The 21,035-nt window shown below is 39.0% G+C and overlaps 1 protein-coding gene across 1 annotated transcript in view; it reads left to right on the forward strand.

Annotated features, from left to right (window-relative positions):
- The window catches only part of GARNL3 (GTPase activating Rap/RanGAP domain-like 3), a 30,004-nt gene extending 10,888 nt beyond the window's left edge, over nt 1–19,116 (forward strand). Inside the window, exons 12-28 of the mRNA XM_010145782.1 lie at nt 2,206–2,251; nt 3,314–3,420; nt 4,270–4,385; nt 5,163–5,267; nt 6,405–6,479; nt 7,316–7,427; nt 8,144–8,242; nt 9,719–9,835; nt 10,527–10,699; nt 11,061–11,219; nt 13,205–13,271; nt 15,275–15,382; nt 15,826–15,944; nt 16,372–16,507; nt 17,663–17,872; nt 18,187–18,298; nt 18,960–19,116. Of these exons, the coding sequence (XP_010144084.1) occupies nt 2,206–2,251; nt 3,314–3,420; nt 4,270–4,385; nt 5,163–5,267; nt 6,405–6,479; nt 7,316–7,427; nt 8,144–8,242; nt 9,719–9,835; nt 10,527–10,699; nt 11,061–11,219; nt 13,205–13,271; nt 15,275–15,382; nt 15,826–15,944; nt 16,372–16,507; nt 17,663–17,872; nt 18,187–18,298; nt 18,960–19,116 (2,018 nt within the window). The remainder of the gene's footprint in view (nt 1–2,205; nt 2,252–3,313; nt 3,421–4,269; nt 4,386–5,162; nt 5,268–6,404; nt 6,480–7,315; nt 7,428–8,143; nt 8,243–9,718; nt 9,836–10,526; nt 10,700–11,060; nt 11,220–13,204; nt 13,272–15,274; nt 15,383–15,825; nt 15,945–16,371; nt 16,508–17,662; nt 17,873–18,186; nt 18,299–18,959) is intronic.
- The last annotated feature ends 1,919 nt before the right edge of the window (nt 19,117–21,035 follow it).

Here is a 21,035-nt window from a genome sequence, read left to right on the forward strand (position 1 = left end):
GCTTTCATATTTCTAGTTCTTTTTTTTTTTTTTTTACAGATCAATATTAATTTTGATTCTACCTTAAGTACTTTCTCCATACTGTTTATGGAAGTGAAAACTATTTTAGAAAGGCAATTGCATTCTTGCATTCTCTCCCTTCAGCTGCTTGACTAGGAGTCTCTAAGGCCGTCTCATAAACCAATTTTTATAGTGAACCATTCAGAAGATAAATTCAAAGCAAGAATGTGTTTTTTAAATAATATTTTTATTAAAGGTATTTATTTGGATCACTTCACAAATTAATTTTCATACATTTTCATAAAATATAACTTCATAAAAATATTTCTGTTAGTGATGTGAATTAATTTGACATTAACTACCGAATATTGCTTGTGATGTTTAGATGCTGCTTGTTTTAGGTATATATGTATTTTAGATCGGTGTTTTTCCAATCTTTCAGACCATAAATCTCGTATTCTCCAAATTTTTGTCAGCCTGAGTTCTTCACGTTTTTGGTTGAAAACATTTTGAAGTTAATATGATTCCAAAAACCAGCTGCCAGTCACTTGGGATTATAGTGGGGTCACGCTAGTGGACCTTGTATCCCAGTCTGGCATCTCTTAAGCTAGACAGAATGGAATGGAATGAGGAAAAATGGATGGAGAGAAGAAAACTCACATTTCTATCCATTCTCTGTTGCCAAGTTTTTTTTAAAATTATTGCAAAGTTTGCAACTCAGACTGACTAACTGTTGCTAGAACTTTCTTGCTAGTTTTGTCCATGGCTAGACTTAGTTTTTCGATTTAAGCTTTTAATATCGACCTCTTTAAATGGAAGAAGTGACTAGAACAAAAAGAATTTTGCAATTACAGGAAAAGAAAACTCTTTAGATATCAGAGAAATCTTAATATTGTCAATAAGAAATGTTTACCACGTCAATATTCCTCTTCCTCACGAGTCTCAGCATTAGTAAAAAGGAGTAATTCTTCCCCAGTTGCCTCCGGAGACTGTTATGGTGTATCTGTGTCAGATGTGGTAAATCTCAAGGCCCACTGGGTTTGTGCTAGCACTTCATACTCACTTTCTTACATGCTATAGCACGTCTTTTTTGTTATTTCTACAATGAGAAAAATCAGTGTGTGGATTCTCCACTGTATGGTCCTGTACAGCAGTGATAGCTGCGGTAAGGGTTGCCAGGTGTCGTCTGTGAGGTAGTACTGAGTTACCCAAATAAAGGCATCTAGCACCAGTTTGGACGTCCAAATATATCTGAAATGTCTGTGCAGGTCTGGCAAATATGTCTTCGGGCCTCCAGGAACCTGTGTCCCTTTTGGAATAGGAGCTGGAAGCTAGGCAATATACTCCCAAGCATTTTAAATAGCACGGGATGCTGACTTTGAAAAAATAAATTGAATCCCATCGTAAGTCGTCTTTCTCATGCAGTCTCCAGTAGTGCTGACGACAGTTACTGGCGAGGGAGTCTTCATGCTGTCTGGACCAAGCCCATACAGCCAGTCGCAGCACGGCAGGGGTTGGAGGAGAGCGCTGGAGATCATCCAATCCGAGTTATTCATGAATGAGTGAAGTTATTCAGACTTAGACTTACACTTACTTTGACACTGTTTATAAGGACCAAAAACTTACAGCTGGTATTAAGGAAATCTGTCAAAGTAAGGAGTCTCTTACTGGTTCCATAAAAATATCATGCAAGGCAACCTGAAGGATTTCTCTGGTTTTTTGCCCAGATTTGCCCAAAGTTATGATTCAAGACTGGCAATACATTTTTCTGTCCTTGTTCTTTAAATCCTCGTCTGTATTTCCTTGTAATTCTGTTAGCTAAAGTATTTCACTGGAACCTTTTCTTCAGTGGAAGTTTTGCTATAAGCAAAGTTCAGAATCAGTACTTTTTATCAGCTAAAAGGATTTTAAATCAAATTCTGTCAGACTCACACACAATACTATATAGCATGTTTTATGCTTCATATAATGCAAGAATTAGTGGTACTAAAATGCAAATTAGTGGTACTAAAACTATTGATCAAACAATAAGGTTTTGTATGGGAACTCCTTTATAAAATGTATATAGTCTAGAATATTTTATATATTTCCATTGATTAATATATTTTACGTTTATTAAATCTGCAATCTGCTGCAGGAGAAGAAAGGTTTAAAATGCATATGGGCTTCATTAGTACTGGATTAACTTCCTTAACTGCATGGAAGATATTTTTGCCTTAGTGAGGTATAATAAGCAGAATGATAGTTACAGGTAGGTGCTGATTGTAACAAATAACTTGACACTGAATTTCTGATGGCTTAGAGATAACAGAAAACATTTTGTACTGTCCACCTGTCTGTATGCCAGGAAGCCAAATCAACTTAGGAAATTGAAGAGCAGTATGGAACCTCGATGTAAGCTGACTATGAATAAGCCGCATGAATTCCTGCTTAGAATTACTTTATATTTTATGTCACTCAAGAAGTCTGTTGTTTTGGTTTTGTTGCATTTTTCCCTGTCTTAACTCATTCTGCTCTAGCCAAGGAACATTTCATATCCTGCGTAGTGCTAAATGATTGTTTTTTACCAGGATGGAATAAGATAGATAGAGGTCATCTCTGAAACAGCTTCTTGAACCTGTGAAACTGGTATTGGAATGATCAGTGTTCACGCGAATGCAACACCGCATTTCAGATTGTACGCGTAGTTTCCAAGCCGGTTGATTGATTACTTACCTTAAAGAAGCTACGGCTGGCTGAGTGTGTTTCCTGTACAGTTTTTGTAGTTACCTTTCGTTCTGCTGTGCCATATTCCTTACGGATCAGAACAACGCAGCAGCCCCAGCTGTCATGGAAGTCGTTCTGTCTTTTTCTTCCTCAGTGAAGAAAATGAATTTGCTCTTCCCGCGACACGGGTTCAGGGTAGCGAGCTGTTGTTACTCAGAAAGAATCAAATATTTCATGCATGTGGTGAAGGGATAGGTAAGGTGGAAATCTATAGGGAGAGCGTATTTTGTAGGCGAAGAACTCTTCTTTCATGGTTTTTTTTGAAAAGGATTAGATTTTGGTAGTGCTGCTAAAAGCAGTGCTCTGTGAGTAGAACTTCAAAGTGCTGTTGTAATCATTAGTGTCCCAGTGTTAGTTTGGGTGAAGGAAGCAGAATTTAGCTTTAGTGAATAATTCCAGGAGAATGTTTTTTGTTAGACCCATGGGAGTTCTTACCCTGACGTACTCAGATAACCGCTTCCAGTTCTTTCTTCTGTTTTGAATAGTGTCTGTAAAAATGGTGAGTTTTGATTGTGACTTTCAATATAAAAGTTTGTTCTCTAAATAGGCTGAAAATATTTTCGGAAGAAAGCGTTCCTCTCTTCGGGCCTCCCCTTCCATCCCCACCTGTGTTTACAAATCACCAGGAATTCAGGGACTTTGTGTTAGTGAAATGTAAGTCAGTTTTTCTTTGGCTAGAAATAATTTTTTAATAAGTGCTTTAGTAAATTGAGATTCTTATGCTTAAAACATAAATACATTTTCTTATGTATGCTGCTCTTCTGGAGAGAATTTTCTTTTCAAAACAACCGTAGGTGGGATGTCAATTTCATCACTGTTTCTGTCAGATTAAGAAAAACCTGAATTTCTATGAAATTCTGCTTCTCAGGCTCCGAGGTACAAACTGACTTTCACACTTGCAGAATGCACAGCCGTATTTAGCTTTGCATTTCCTTAAAGGACTTGGAGATCTGACAGAATTTTGTAATGCTGGTCAGTATTTAGTAATGGAAGGTGTTAGGTTTTCAGAGCTGCTAACGTGAAAGTACAAGCTTTTCCGAATGCAGGGTGTGTAGGCGTCTTTCAGCACCTTTAAGAACTTCTTAATTCTGTAATGCTTCAGGTCCAGTTTTCGTTGACCCTTACTTGCTCTTGTAAATCATAGAGAAAGAAATGTTTGAGAACCAATCATGATAATTGCAATTAGATGCTTGCCTGACAGGAACTTGACTGATAACTCATTTTGCATGTTTAAATTGGCTTAGCATATTTAAATTTTATTAGCAGTTTGTCTTTACATTTTTATTACTTAGGAGATTATTGGGGTGACCTGTAAAATTCTTCTATTACTGGGTTTTGTTCTTTTATGGTTAACGGATCATTATTCACTAAAAAACATGCAAAAAGGAGGCAACTAGATTAGTAAGGGGAAAACAGTTATTTTTGAACAGAGGCAATCTTGAGTCAGTGGAAGCTGTCAAAGTTTATTTAGGTAATGTTATCTTCTTTTCCATAATATTTTAGTAATAAATGGGGAAAAAGCCACCTTAGAAACCCCAACTTTTTCTCAGAAACGTCAGCGCACTCTGGACATGCTGATCCGCTCTTTATACCAAGACCTGATGCCTGATCTACACAAGGTAGGTTAAGTCAGGAGTCTCTGCATTCCTCGCGTGGGCTCTCCTCACCAGCAGATCGAATGTTAAAAGACAGTAATCCTCACGAGCACTGAATTACGTACACTAGGCTAGATACCAATTGTCATGTAACCTGTTTTACAGTTACAGAAAGGTTGACAGACAGTCCTTTTAGAACAGGACTCTTCATGAATTTGTTTAAACTGGGTGTGAGGAGGAGCATAATGATGTCATACTTTGTATAAGCTTCCCTGCGGCAAGGGATTAGGGAATTTAGGTTCTACAAATACAGGTATTAGTCTCGTCACCATAAAAACTGCACTTACTCGTTTCATTATGTATAAATTTGGTTAATTTTTATCTTTGGGTAACAATGATAACTTGATTTTAGATGATGAAGACTTAAGGCGATTTTTAACTAACTAAAATGACATTCAATACTTCTAAAATCAGCTAGGTGCTTTTTTTTCCCCCCCATTGTTTTTTCCTTTTAGCTAAATAGAGCTGCTTAAACTTTTTTATCCATATATTCGTGTCTACAGTCTTTGTAGTGATTGTATAGAACATGACAGTGGTACACTATGACAGGTCGGAAAGTAAAGTACTCAAGGATTGGAAGAGTTGCAATTTCTGTTCTCTGAGAAGGTATACAGTTAGATTCATCACTACAGGAAAAAAGAAAAAAAAAGACAGAAAATTTAAATCACATTAAGTTAACTCAGCTTTAAAGATTACAAAAATTTTTGGTTCAGCTTAAAAAGGAAACATTTTCTCTTTTAGAACATGCTCAATAGAAGGTCCTTCAGTGATGTGCTACCAGAGTCCCCAAAATCAACACGGAAAAAAGAGGAAGCTCGGCAAGCAGAGTTTGTCCGACTTGGTCAGGTAGGATCGATTTAGGAAGAATGCACCTATGTTTACAAAGACCGTGTCACCCCTTTTGTTAAAATTTTATTAGCTTGCAGAATTATGTCAGGAGTTAATGCAGTTCTCTGCGATTATAAATAATTTTGTAGTACTGCATTAGTTTAAGCTACGTTAAGGTAAAATATGAATAGAAGTCTTTATTTGTAATACTTAATGTACACATCACGGTTACAAATATTTATAAAATACCTAAGCTAAAGGAAGGTTGGAAAAATCGCAGCTTAGGATCAAACCTTAAACATCTTTCTCTACCTTGTGCAGCAAATGCTTTCTGCCTCTAAGGAGAAGAGTGCTCCGTCTTTTTCTGAGCTCTGGAGAAATGTAATCTTCCCTACCTTGTGCAGCAAATGCTTTCTGCCTCTAAGGAGAAGAGTGCTCCGTCTTTTTCTGAGCTCTGGAGAAATGTAATCTTTCATGGATTTCCTCTACCTTTTATTAAGATTGAATTTCTAGAAATTATTTGCCCTGCTTTAGCCAACAAGTTTCTGCTAAATCAGAGATTGCGACACATCTTTGAACATGGCAGATGCTGTCTCCAGTCTGCTGTGGGCTTACTGGCATTTTGATTCGGTGAGGAGTAAAACTCACGGATGGTTTAGGTAGTCTGGTTTGATCTGACGGTTCATCAGCAGAAAAAAAAGAGTGTCTGTGCTCGTCAGTTCACCTGTCCCTTCCTGTCCCACCCTTTCCCTTCAAGTGAAAGGCCAGCTTGTGTAACTGATAAAAGGATCTTCTATCCAGCGAGCTTATAGAGTGAGTTGTGAGAATGACTAGCTTACATGATTCGAGGTGGAGGTGTTTCTCTGCTCTTGTGTTTACTGCTACTTTTCCGAATTTGAGTTTCCATTTAAACAAGCAAAACAAAAAAAACCCCAACCGGTGTATGTTTTGGCTGAGAAGATATCTAGCAGCCCTCTAGTGATTAATGCAGACTTCGTTCGGGATATGCAGAATTCAGCTTCTTTCCTAATTACTTAAAATGTGATAGGAATTCCAAACTGAGCTACTTTGTAGTCCTGAACTGTCTTTCTTTATAGTCTTTAGCTGAGGTATTGCTCACAAAAACCCAATTAAAAAAAAATCTGTTTGTATTAGGCATTGAAATTGAAAACCACTGTGAAAGGGGATGCCGCAGCTAACTTGGCAACTACAAGCTTTTGTAAAAAGGAGGTGAGTGAACCCATCTGTCCAAGGCCAGCGATGAAAAAATGAAATGCTGTTGAGAATGGCATGGCGTATTTGTTCTGCATATTGTTCGTTTACTTTTGTAACGGTATAATGGCAAAATGATTCTGCAGCCAATATCGTATTAGTAAAGGGTGAAACTGGAGGCAGAAGCTCTTCACAAGTTAAAGCCAGTGTGGGTATTTATGTGTCTGTGATTATTGTATGAAAATACCATTTTCCATATGCAGTCATCTTTTATTTTAACTTCTGCTCAAGTTTTAAAAAAAAACTCAGTAGTGTTTTTATTCCCTGTAGTGCCAGATTAAGTTTAAGGGCATTAGGGAGTGAAGGATGCTAGAATTTCAGAGGCTTCAGCTATTATCTGTATTGGGGGGGAGGGGCAGATTCTGGGAGTTAAGTATGGAGAGCACAAGGTAAAAGAACAATTTAGCTGAAAGACGATTTTAACTCTGTCGTGTGCAAATGGCATATACATGGTGGTACATACATTTTAAGTCCCTTTTAGTTTTTTTTAAAGCTAAAATACATACTGACTATTGCCAGAATTCCACCAAGCATCAGCTGCATGTGATTTAATTCCAGCGTTTCAGAAATGTGTCTAACACTTACTAGTCTCCAAAGCCAATTAATAAGGAGAGTGTTTTCTCTGCAAGAAAATTGACTAAATTTTGACATTTCAAATTAGAATATAGACTGTTTGGAAAAGTATCCTGCATGTATTTGCATGTTATTACTTGCCATTGTCCGTCACATTCTGTGTCTGTATGATCTGTATTTCTTGATGTACTTAAATATATACCCCTTATGTTATTCCATAGCCTTGGGAGTCTCAATCTTTCTGCAGTAATTTTCCTCACGAGGTCATCTGTGCAGATTCTTGGGGGCAGTCCTTGCTGGTTTCTACTGATGCTGGCATCTTGTTGATAGATGGTTAGTAAATGATCCAGTGTTTTTGTGACAATTTTCATGTATCTGACTATTTTCTTGAAAATGTATGTTCGTAAGCTCTGTTCAGGTGTTGGCAGGTCTTCACTTACAGGGGTAGTTACCAATCCAAGTGAATTTTATTACATTTATGTAACCTAGTTGCACAAACTTCCTCTGCACCAGAATCAAGCCATATAGTGGAGCCAATGTTAATGCAGATTTCTGAATGTTTTCTTATTTCAGATACTGTTTTCTTGACCATCTGAAAAGATTTATAAAGTCACATCCAAACTCAAGGAGTGTTTAAATGACTTGTCTGGATTTCTTAGCCCTTGATAATAGTGAGCACAAAGCCAAAGGCTTACGTGACAGTGAAAGCCTGGTTCTTCCATAGCAATGATACTGCTGGTTTGACCCCTTATCTTCTGTGTGCCACATAAAGCCAGAGGGACTCAGGGAATGCAGTTAGTTTTCGGAGGTAATTCTCAAACTCTCCAAAGGAAGGTCCCTTTTAGTCTCAAGGTGCATAATCTGATCCGTAACGATGATAAAACTTTCTGATGAGAAAGTATTGGCTACCGTGCTGTGGCATACATAGCAGGTTGTTTTATTTTTGTAAGACACAAAATGAGGCTTTTATTGCAAGAAAAAAATAGATCAAAACTGGTGACTAGCAAATTGTAGCAGGATTTTGAATAAATGTGTGTTTCTTCTTTTAGATAGTCAGTCGTCAGTGCAAGTATTTGATAAAACTCTCCAAATAAAGCAGATGCATGTATTGGAAGCTCTGGACCTTTTGATTGCCCGAACAGATAAAGGTAGGGGAGGTCTCTGTTCTTTGCTTCTCATATGAGTGTGGCTGGTGCTGGATGTGTGTGTCTTACGAGGCAGGTGTGTCTCTGTGGCAAGTATATTAGATGTTTAATTTAGAATAAGGGAGCACGTACAGAACTGCTGTTATTTTCTAAAAGGCTGGGTGAGGGGGAACCCCTAAATGCTCGTTCATGCTTCCTTCAAAGCAAGCCTGAAACTGGACATACGGTCTTTCTTCAGCCAGCGTTGGAACTCAGCACTCTTTGGAAATCTCCTTGACTGAATTATATGTGTATTCATTATATGTTTATTGCACAAAAATGCAGGGGAAATTACTTAGCTGTCACTGTTTTACCAAGTGTGGTTTATTGGTATTTATTCTCTTAACTGTCACCACATCCTAGTGCTATAGAATGTATTTCCTTGAAGGTTCTGGTATAAAAGAACTTAAATATTGTTCACATTGACAGTGTTTCCTTTCTAGCCTCATGTGGAAGCATTAAATGTCTATGAAATGTGCACTTATTCAATTGGTTCAAACTACTTGAGAGCCATTTGCAGTTTTCTCTCAAGACACTTGGAGGGTGAATGACATTTCTGAAGGTCTGAAAAGGGTAGTTGTATTTGAGGCTTCATTTATGACACTTCAGACATAGTCTGATAAATCTTACTCATGTAAAAAAATTGCAGACTTTTGACACTTGGTATGGATGCTTTCTGAAGCATCTAGAAGAAAGTTCTTTGGAACATCTGCAAAAGAACTCCTATTGTGAAAGAGGAGTGATGCAGCCTAGAGGACACGCTGGTAAAAGAGCAGGAAAGGTGAAGATTTATGTCTGCTGAGGGGCAGGTTTACTGTCAGCCTGTGGGGTGGACATCTCATGGCCTATGGGGATTTAAACCCCAGTTCCTTTTTAAAAGCATATCAAATGAATTTCAGTGAAGACAATGGTCATTGTTCTGCCTTCATAATGAAATGCTTTCCCAGGAAATAAGTTATTATATGTGTTATTCTTTGCTGCACACACATAGCATCTTCACAGAGGTAAATTTGGCATGTTTGATGGAAACGTAAAAGGTCTTTTGAAGTTTGGCACAACTAAACCCAACAGCACTTAATTTAGGCGCTAATACTTGCTCCCCTATACGTCTGCCTGTTTACAAGCATTTCTCGATTTGAAGAATGCGGGTGTTCAGATTGGCCAGGAAAAGTTTTTGAGTTTTGCTATGCATACACAGTTCTAGCGTTTCAGAATTCTCTGCTCCACGAAGACTGTTTGCAAATATCTAGCTGAAATAGTAGCTCAGGTACAAAGGCTGAACACAGCTCACGAGCAGTCTTGTGTAACGCTGCGGCTCATCCCTGGGGAAGCAGTATGCTTTGCTCTGTTCGTTAGGTGCTGCTTATCTTTGGAAGTATTAATTCGAAACTACTGGCATCTTTTTTTAAACTTGTTTAACTGGCTCTCTTTCTCCTCCAGGGAAAGACTCTCGTCTCCTTGTTTTCAGACTCAGCGCTGTCCAAAAAGATATAGAAACAAAGCAAATTATAAGAAGCAAATACGACTGCAGAGAAAACAAACTGGAGAGAACAAAAGGTGAGTTTATTACCCTGTGTTAAAAACATCCACTATGGTATGATGCCTGTAGTTGCCAGAGGCTTGTTCGCTACCTTGAGGCAGTTGTAGATGTTGACATTTAGTTTTTCTCTGGACAGTCAGTTCGAACTTTGTTAAGCTTATATGTGAAACTAAGTCTGATAGAGTATGACATTCTAGAACTTTGTAAAAATACCATGTTACTTGGCAACCACTGCTGATAAGAAGCTCTAGAGACAAAATAGATACGTTGCTTTCAGGATTGAGGGGTATGAGAATTATTATGCAGGGATGTGAGACTGAAATAAAGGGCATTTTCGAGTGAGGAACACTGGCAAATCTCTATTAAATAGTAGTGTCTAGGTTAGTTTGGGTGTTGCCAGTTATTTTAGTAGATGTAAACATTTTCTGGTCTTGAGAAGCAAGCTGCTTTGGAAAGCTGGAACCTGCAGAACAGTGAAAATCCATGTATTTAGTCTTTACTTGCAAAAGGAGTGAGAGGAAAACTAGATTCCAAGAGAGTCATAGCCTCTTGTTGCCTTCTGGAAGTTAACATTATCCTATTGGGAGTTTTGTCATTCCGTGTTGCTAAGTCACGCGTTAGAACTCCATTGCACTAATCATCATACGAATAGACCGAAAAAGCAGACCCTATCCTGAACACTTACAATCTCAAGCATTGTTTCCTTAGGCTGCCATTTGTATGCCATTAATACTCACCACGGCAGTGAACTGAGGATTGTTGTGGCTATTCGGAACAAACTACTTCTTGTCACAAAGAAAAATAATCCTCACAACAGTTTAACCAGCAGCTCTCTGCTGTTGTCGTCTGAATCTCCAGTAGAGGAGTTCCAGTACATCCGGGTATGTGTCATCTAATCACTGATTACTTTAACAGACGGGGAGGCACTCAGCTGGTGGGGTCTGTACTGGTTTGAGCTGAAACTTCCTTGTTCTGGGAGTTGTGACCTCGGTCCCTCGACCCTTAACAGGGGCGAAGACAAAGAACATGCATTTTTATCTTCTTGAGCCTCCAGACAAATGAAAGTGAGAAGCCATATAATGGAGTTCCATCATACATATGCCAGAGAAATCTTTCGGATTCTGCTTGCTCTTTCTTTGTCATGTTTCTGTGCTTAGAGCACATCCCTTTAAATGCCTGGAATACCTGCAGCACCCACAGTAGGAGCTTGAAAAAGAGAATAATCCTGTTATTTTGTTACAGGAAATATGCCTTTCTGACCCTCCAGTGGTTATGACACTGGTGGATGGACCTACTGGGGACAGCGACAATATGATCTGTGTAGCGTATCGGCATCAGTTTGATTTAGTGAATGAGAGTACTGGGGAGTCGTATAGATTCCATCATGTTGAAACAAACAAGGTAGGTTTGCATCGTTGAAACTATTTTCTTGCAGAACCACACTGAACATAATTTCTTGCAGACTCTGTGCATCCTGTGCTGACCTTCTGGGAGTGTAATTTATGGAGATCCTCATGTCTCTTAGGTTTCTCTTCTATTACCTCTGCTTTAGGGTACTCTGAGATATTTGTGCCTTTTGGGAGATGTGCTAATCACTCCCAAGAGAGGTAGTTACAAAGTATGACGTGTTAGGAAGGAGCCCGTGTTTGAGGCTCTGGAATATTGCTGTCAGCATAAATTCATTTCTCTCTTTCTTAGTCAGTAGTTTGCTTTTCGCTCTTTGGGATCCCAGTGTTTTACTGTTTAAAAAATGGCAGCAAAGTAACTTCAGTTGATGGCTACCAGTAACTCATTCAGATTTGTCTCTTTGCATGTACTAAGGCTAAAATATTTACATGTGGCTTTTATTTTTATTTAAGAAACTGTTGCCCAGTCAACTAGTCGATTAACTGAATCTTTCTAACTAGGTCATAGCGTTGGGATTCAAGTAAATGTCCTTGTTTTCAGAAAAGAGCACCAGTAATTTTGCTGCTGGGAAGATAATTTCAGCATCTCTGAAAATCAGAATTTTAATTGTCTCTAGATGTGGATGTAAACATACAGATTTAGACAGGAAAAAAAAAAGGAAGATTTTGCACAGTTCATCTTTTGTTGTTGTTTTAAACTGACTCTTTTCCTTATAAAGAGATAAGGGACTGCTCCTTTCATTTGATAGTTCTTGTTAATAGGTTATTTGTGAATCATCTGTATTTTTATTCAGATCTGATGATGAAGAGGTTTGGTACTAGTAGCATAGGTAATATAGTGTAAGCTTCTCTACACCACTGGAAATGCATCTGAATCTGGATGAGGAGGAACTAAAAGTAAAGAATGGGGGTGGAGAGGTACACCATCATGATCCCACCGTTCCTCTTCTCCCCAGGAATCCCTTTTTCCTTTGAGAACACAAAAAGCCCCCAGACAATGTTTGCTGAGCCAGTAATTTTTGTGATGTTGAAATGGAACAGCAAATTACTTCCACGAGTACCAGAGCAGAAATGGCTTTCAGTCACTGCAGAGGATGGGTCACAGTGCGCGTGGTCTAGATATAGAAACTTCCAGGTCTGCTTAACAGCTCTTTACCTATTCAGCAATCTTAAGAGGTGAACATCTAGTTTATTGTACAAAGGAAGGTCAAAGAACTGCCATTCATGGAATCAGGCTCCAACTCCTCTCCCTGCCCAGGTAGTAAATGCTGTGATCTGGGAAAAAACATTTGTCTGATGTGATCTTATGCGTTTCACTAATAAGGTCTCGTTTCCTGAACAGATAGCCTATTTTTTATGGCTGTTTTTTTTTTTTAATCTAACCGTAAAAGACAAATACAAAGTTGAAATATGAAAATCTGTGCTACGTAAAAAATACAGTGGTTTATCCAACGTTGGTTCTCAGTTTCTAAATTCAGCCTATTCAGTAATCCTGAAGTACATCCCTAACTGATCTCTGCAAGTATTAGTGGTTTGGAACCGGTAATCGGTGCATCTGATCTTTCTGCTAGTCGTGATGTGCAAAGGTGCTTTTTGGATTTCACTTTTGGGAAAAAATTGGTATTTTTAGCATATAATGTTGACTCACAGCTGTCCTGAAATCACTCCTTTCCCCAAAATTCATATTGTCAAATACTTCATGCAAGTTTTTATTGGTTTATACTGTGGGTATGGTGTTGAATATTCAGTACGGATAGAACTGAATACAAAAGATACGGATTTCCATCTTGAGACCATTCTGCAAATTAATTACAAAAGAGGCTACATTTGAAAAATAAGACTTTTTTTTTTTTTTTTTTTTTTTTTTTAGTCTGTAGTTGTGCACTCCCCTAACTGATTGTATTGCTTGTTAGTCAAAACCTGGTTCTAATAACCTCAGCATCCTCTGACTGTCATTACAGTTCCCCGTTACTCTTGCAGGTTAACTTTGTGGCAGCTATTGATGTGTATGAAGATGGTGAAGCTGGTCTACTGTTGTGTTATAACTGTAAGTATCTGGGGAAGACCAAAAATGGTAATACCTCAAATTTGCATGTCTAATTCTTTTTTCATTGGAGTCTGATCTCTATTTTAATTTCAGTGTTTCATGGAAAGTTTTTCAATATATATTCTTTTGACTTCAAATGCATATTAGAGCGACTAGAAATCAAAGTATTATTTCACTGCAGGGCATGCTGAACGTAGACATAGTAGCTGCTAGGTTTTAATTTCAAGTATATAGATGTGTATCTGTATATTCATAGATATTAAGACCTTGCTCACAGAAGTCCTTTTTCTTCAGATCTTGTTCATTGTTGAAGTAGTTACACACTTGCTAGGTGCTTTCAAGACGTGAACGATTCAGCATTCCGCCCCCTTGTCCTGTGTGCTGTGCCGTTCTGTCTCTGTGCTTTTTCTTCTGCCTGTTCCTTGGCGCTGTTGCATTGTTTCATTGTCATTCTCTCAATCTCCTTTTACAAAAAAGGGCCTTGGATATAGCACCCACATGCCTCCTTTGCAGTATACAGGTACCTTTTCTTCTGATCCTCATGAAAATAGAAGCTCTTGGCATGAAGCAGCCTTTATGAAGCAAGAGTGAGGGACAAGGCACGGCTCTCTCTGTCCCAGGAGCCGTGTCCTTTTGCCTGTCCAAAGTTAACGTTGATGGGGACAGAACAAATAACACTCGTGTCTCAGCACTAACAGATTGGTACCACGGAGCAAGTTGTAAACGTCTCTAAACTGTATCTTTCTGTGCTCTGAGGCCTTACTGGTTCTGGTAGCTTGCCAGGTGGTACCTGGTTCTGGTTCAGCTAGCACTGCTTGGTAACTAAAAGCTGTCTGACAGCCTTGCGAATTCCCACCTGCGTTTCTGCATGGAATCAGTTCCCCTCTAACAGACCCGTTGCTGCGTCAAAGCTCACAAACTTCGCTGATCTGAAAGTTGTAATAAAGGTGCTGCACAGGCTTGCAGCAACTTGAATTCCTGTTTCTAGGACAGCGTCACAGGGAAACCTACATCTGTTCTTTAGAAAGTTCTGTAATTCTGAGATGATCATCATAGCACAAATATGAAAACCCAGGAATTGGTAGTGTCCAAAGTTTGAATTTAGAGAAAGACCTGTAGTGCATTTCTGGATATAAACTTTGACTCAGTTTAAGGACATCAATTACAGGGGAAAAAAAAAAAAATTTGCCTAAAAAATAGAAAAGGGCTGGAAGCAGCACATATTTGAGAGGGTCACAGATACATACCTGGAGCCCCCAATACACTCATAGGAGCTTGGCAAGGAAAAAAGGTAATGGCAATTGTGTCTCATCTCTAAGCTTTCTTACTGTTTGCTGACATGACTTCTCAAGCCCTGGAATTCAGTAATGTTTGATCAGCACTAGTCTACGTGTTTAAAGAAAATTTGGTTGATAGTAAAAGGTGAAGTTCTCCATTATCTAGATTTACCAAGTTAAAAATTCAGAATTGCACTGCCAGTAAGGAGCTGTATAAGCCAGCATTCGTCTGACTTGTAAAAAGACTTAATTTCAGAATCAGTGGACTTGAAGCAGCTAAGAAGTAGGTTCACAAGTTACATGGTTAATGAAATCGTAGCGTCTGTAATATCCCATGTGTGTAACAGTCATCAAAGAACAAAAACTCTGCTAGCATATGGCTGCTCGAAGGGCAGGAGGTACGCTTCTGCTGACGCAGCGTTCTGGGCTTTTCTTGCCTAATCCTCTATCCACAGGCAAGGTAAGGAACTGGTAACTCTTGAAACAGAGTAATACCTACTTTGTGAAATACGAGACCTTGGTAAAATGTAGGTCTTCTATTTTGATCTTTCAAATGTTGTGTTCATAGAGGAAGCTCGTTTCTCTTGTCTGTTTACATATGGAAGGACTTCTACGTAAACTTTTATGTATATAATGCACACACTTCCGTAAAACCTGCCTATAAAGTTGGTGTTTGTCACTTGCAGTGTAAGGTGAGGGATTTTTTTTTCCTCTTTTTTGTTACAGATGTTTGCCAGTACAGAAAGGTATATCCTTTCAATGGAGGTTCTCCACTGATCCAGCCATCAGCCTACGACTTCCACTTCAGCTGGAATCAGGTTCCATATGCTGTTGGTAAGAAAATCTCTCTTTCTACTAGATGGCTGCTTTTTTCACTACCATTTCGGCTTGCACTTGGCTGTTAGTGGAATTACAGTATGTGTGCTGGGAATAAGCATGTTACATTCATGATGCCACTTCAGCTAAGTTTCTGCATATGATAGGTTTTTGAAATGGAGCCTTGCTGCCAAGTTCTTCCTTTGCTGAACTTTTTTTCCTTTCTCTTTTTTTCTGGTTTTCATTTTCCATTCAAGTCGACATTCTGCCAGGCACTGAGAGTGAAGTTTTCTTCAGGCTTGATGTAGCTCAATGCCCATCAGTGTGTCAGACAACCCTTTTCGTAGGAAAGGGAGATGCCAGAAGAGGTCAGATGCTCAAGAACAGTTCTCATGTGGAGCATCCAAGAAACAGTTACATTAACCATTTTCCCTTGCCAAATAATTTTTGTTTCATTGCAGTCTGTGCTTTCCCTTATATCCTTGCCTTCACTACGGATTCCATCGAGATCCGATTGGTGGTGAATGGGAACTTAGTCCACACAGCAGTTGTGCCTGAGCTTCAACTCGTAGCATCAAGGGTAAGACACAGGAAGATCACGTTTGAATATTTATGTGATATGTTGGGATATAAAAAGTTACCGCCATCAAAACCTGAACAAACCAAAATGGAAACATGTGCGGCTTGATCTGTGCTGCCTGTTCATCTGTGTGCTCTTAGTTTATATCGAGTACAAAGGGAATCAGAATTATCTCACTGTCCTTTGTTGCACTGTCCTTTACGCAGATCTGAGATACTTGGCTGTTTATGGGGCAGATGCTTATTCTCAGCATTACAGATGTTCCCTCCGCTTACAGTGGGATAAGCTGTCCATGACCAGCCCTAGTTGACTTGGCAGCAATGCAGCAATAGGGGCAATAGCATATAGCGGGCAGTCATTTGAGCTCTTCTCAGAAGATGGTTGAGAAAGTCTCACTGTACTAATGATGAGTTATTTGTCATTTCAGTCAGATATTTATTTTAAAGCTACTGCTGCAGTAAGTGGATCATCTGTCAGCAGCTCTAAGGAAATGAGTTCAAGGGGTTCTCCTCAAACACCGACAGCTTATGAAATGCCAGAATGTCCTCTTTCTTCTCTAGAAGGTAACGTGGTTTCCAGGCAGCTTGAGTAGCAACCTCTGCTCATTCCAACAGCTATCACATCCCAGTGCAGCTATCTTTAGTAAGATGAAATTGAGCAGGTAAAATATTTTGAGTACCTACCTGAGAGTCTGTAAGATATTTTCTGTGTAGCTACAGAGATGAAGCACCTGGCTGAGCTTTTGCCCCACAGTATGTCTTCTAAATGCATGTAGCACTGTTTTGAAGAAGTCATTTTTGTAGGAGGGGAGGAATTAAGCTTCAGTAGCTGGATGAATCTTTGGCAATATGGGCAAGGCTAGTAACGCACAAAGAGGTATAAAATTGTGGAGATACTTGAGATTTCTCTTACACCATGCCTTTCATTTTAGAAAAGCTAAACTATCACTGAATGGTTAAAGTTTTTTTGTGAACGGGAAGTAAGAAATTTTAGCCTCAAAAGAGTTTGCACAGTCAGTTTAGTGTAACATGATCTGTGAACAGTCAGTTTATAGGGAAACAATAATGGGGAAACAAGGGAACATTAACTAGATAATGCAAGATGTACATCTGTCTTCCTCACTTAAATCTGCTGCAGCACTACTGGCAGAAGGAGAATCACAATATCAGCTTTTAAAAGGCTGTGCTATTTGATGGTAATTTGGGTTTTTTTCCTAGGAATTTGGAAAGCACATAGTAGTTTATGTGACCTAAGAGGAGGAGCAAAAATTTGGGATGCAGGCTCCAATATACTTGCAACACATTAATATACGTGGAGGATATTACACAGAGTGCAGAGTCCTGGTGTAATGGTCAGAATATCAGCTTCAGGACATGTAAATTTTCTTCCTGGGTCCACTGCCAGTTCATCACATCACCAAGAGTCAGTCGTCTTTTTCGCTCTGTCTTGGGTTTGTGTGGTGAGCAGCTGCATGGTGTTTAGTTACCGTGTGGGCCTAAACCACGACACTCTTAAGTCAAATTGCAAGTCTGCACAATGTGCTTGATTTTATTCTTCCTCCTAGCCTATTTATATTGAAAGATATCTGGGGCAAGAAAGATCTTTGTTATTTGGATTAAAAAGCATCCAGCAGAATGAGTATAACTTCTCATTTGGAAGTATTAGGCACTGATTCTGTTGTGGAAGCGTAACATTCTTTTTTTCATTCTGTGTTTAAGGTGAAGTTCCATGCAAAAACCTGTACAAAATTCCTCTCAGTAATCTGGTTGGGCGAAGCATTGAACGACCTCTAAAGTCACCTTTGGCTCCCAAGGTCATCACTACTACAACATCCAGTGGCATTGCCTCTCTTCCAGTTACTCAGTCGCTGTCCTTATCTCGTATGGAAATTAAAGAAATTGCAAGCAGAACACGTAAAGAATTGCTGGGTAAACTCTCCTCTTTCTTCAGTGTACAGAGCAATTGCCAAGGATATAATTTCTAATCTTTGCACCATCACAGTCACATTTGTAACATGCAACTGGTAATCCTAAATATGTAGTATAAAAAACCAAATGAAACTGTAAGAAAACATTATTTGCAAATAGTCCAGCCAGTGTCTGATCACATATAAAGTGACCGTTTTCTAAGCCAGGTAGCAACTATTTAGTCAATAATGGAAACCAGCAACAGATAGCTTAACGCTGTCATGAATGCTTTATATTTCTGTTTAGAGCATTAAGTCTTTTATTCCTTTATTGAGGTCTCTTGGATGAGCCTATACCCAAGGCAGAAAGTGCACAGAAGCAAAAAAAGGTTCCTCGAAGACAGTCAGACCCCAAGCAGGGAGCAGTAAGATCGACTAGCAGCGACAGGTAAATACGCTGGCTCTAGAAAAGAACCCAAGTTAGACTGTAAATGATCTCAGAAGTGATTGTTCATGCTTATCTCAGTTGGTACGGGGCTGACTGAGTCCTCTGCACACCAACGTGAATTTCATGCTGGAGTATCTGAAATACTTTAAGTACTGAAACGATTGTAATTTTTGCTAAAGACATGTTAATAAGCAAAGCAAGACTACATGGGAGTTTATGGGGACCTGCGGCAGTTAAGCCTGTCCTGCAGGCTCGCTTGCTGTTTTCTTTGTATGGTCTCGTGTGCTATTTCTAGAATAACTTTTGTGAAGAAGCATTTGTCTGTTTGGTTCTGCTTACCTGACCCCACTGCCCTTCTCTTGTTTTCACAACCTGCGTATGTGTAGAGTAGATGCATAATTCACCCAAGATACAGTAGACTGAGATTAACAAAAAAAATCTGCTGCAATGTAAAACCGTATTTGATTTATTTCACTATTTGGAAATTCTTTCGGCAGGGGTCTTTATTAACATTACCTTTTCATGATTTTCAGTAGAGCACAAAAGAGAGAAACTCAGTTGTAATGGTCTGTCTCTGTCTTTATAACTTGACTGAATCTAGAACGAGCCCATGGTCCTGCTTGCCCTGATCCGTTAGTCACTTCTGTCTTCATCTTTGCAGGATAATTTCCAGCTCTTTTGAAGGCTATTCTGAAGGGTGTGATCGTCCGACTAGTTCAGAGCCCAGCACTTTGGCCAACGGGGAGAAGAGCTCACCGTCTGGCTGTCCATTCCAGCTGATCTCTTTATATGATGAAGACATCATTGACTTGAAGTGAAACCTTTCTTTCTTACTACACTTTCTTGTAACCCTGTGAGCTTGATGGGAATGTCACACACACTGCCGCTAGTGGTAAAACGTGGTGGGAAATGTTGGTGATTAATCTTTATAGAACCCATGTTGTTCTGGCTAGCTCAGCCTGGTTTGGTGATGCTTATATCTTTGAGATCGGTATGTTTTCTTTTCTTGGTTCATGAACCATCACTTCCAGTGGCATTCTAACAGCAGGTAATCAGTGAGAGATTCAGGCTGAAGCTGAAGTAAATAAAAAGTATTACTTGTTCTGAGCTTCCTTATAATTTGAAGTACCTGACTGACATTCAGCTAAGTTAATCGTCGTCATTACTACTGCGTGTTGTTTTTACAAGAGTGTATGTCATGGGGAGAAGAATTTTATAACATAAGTAACTCCTTTTGGTTTTTCAGTCTTTAGAAAACAAACAAACAGACAAAAACCAAACCACAACAGCAACAAAAAAAGGCTTGCAGGCAAGGTCTTTCCAAAGGGTGCAGCCTGTCCTTGACGTGAGGCAGCTGTGGTGTGTTCACGGAAGAACCCATGATGTTCTATAAAGATCAGGTAAGATATGAAGATGCTACGTTCTTTGCTGTGGCCTGTCCATGCACATTTTCTAGAGAAACTTGAAAACTGTTTTGGCATTAAGAATCCTTGAGCAGAGAGACGTTCAACAGAAAGGACAAAATTTCAAAATTTTCCTTAAGAATTGGAATTAAAAATACAAAACAAAAGCGACAAAAACTCCCAACTGCATTTCTCCATCTGCTGGAAAACTGTTTTTGCAGTGCACCTACAGATTTTCCCATTACAGGCAAAAGAGCCAACTCCATTTTCTTTCTGACTACACAGAGATTCCTGTGCCGGCATCAGCATTAGCTGTTGTCTGCTCTTCCACCAGCTGCGTAAGTCATGATTCCAGATAATCACGTTTTTCTAACAGGATCCAGACTGAAATTTCACTGCTAAGAAGCTGGTTTTCTATGATGAAATAGTCATGTTAAATATTTTGTTATGTTAAAGGACAGGGTTTCATGTTTACAGCTTGATGATTTTTTTAACCCTTCCTTCTAAGCCAAAAATCTATTTTAAACAGTATTTTGAAAGGTTTTGCTTTGTTTGGGTTTTTTGGTTTTTGGCTTTTTTTCATGAAAGCGTGATGCTTCCAGGCTTTTTATATACGAAGCTAATAAAGCTAAAATTAACTTTATTAGCAAGTATTTCTTGTTCTATATATAGAAATACTTCTGTATCCTCGATTTTATTTTGTAATACTATTCCTGTCATGATTTCACTTCCTGTCCAGAGGAACATCTGGAGATGTGTGTGCCTTTTGCTTAGTCTGTCGGAATGTAAAACTGTTTCTGCAAAGTATTTTTTGCCCAGTTTACTGTATATAATGGCTTAATTGCTCCACCTAAGAAAATACACAAGGCCTTACCTGAAAGGATCACTTCTTACTCTCCGGTGGAGTGGCTGCCCAAGGAAAGCAGCAGTATTTTCCACAGTATTAATTAATAGTAATTAATCAGTAATTAATCCAGTAATTAATCCAGGAGCAGAAGCAGTATTAACCAGCGGCTACTGTTATTTTAGTATTTTTGCACCCATAGATATGGGAGGTGACCCTTAATAAGCATCTAAAAGGAAGCTCAAAGCCTTTGCAAGAGCTTGTAATTCTTTTTGAGAATGTCATTTCCAGAGATTGTGTTAATTTATCTGTCCGATTTATCTGGGCAGCTACGGTTTGAAACAACCAGTCTGAAAGTATCATGTGGTGCTCGTTCTCCTGGAAGCTGTAAACACTTCTGTGGTTAGCGAGTCCGCTTTAGGGAGCACTGCTTGGGTTTAGACAATTTTAGAAAGCAAAAGCACCACCTTCTTCCATGAACAGATTTCTC

The sequence above is a fragment of the Buceros rhinoceros genome, unplaced genomic scaffold (genome assembly GCF_000710305.1).
Source record: "Buceros rhinoceros silvestris isolate BGI_N320 unplaced genomic scaffold, ASM71030v1 scaffold14651, whole genome shotgun sequence".
NCBI lineage: Eukaryota > Metazoa > Chordata > Aves > Bucerotiformes > Bucerotidae > Buceros > Buceros rhinoceros.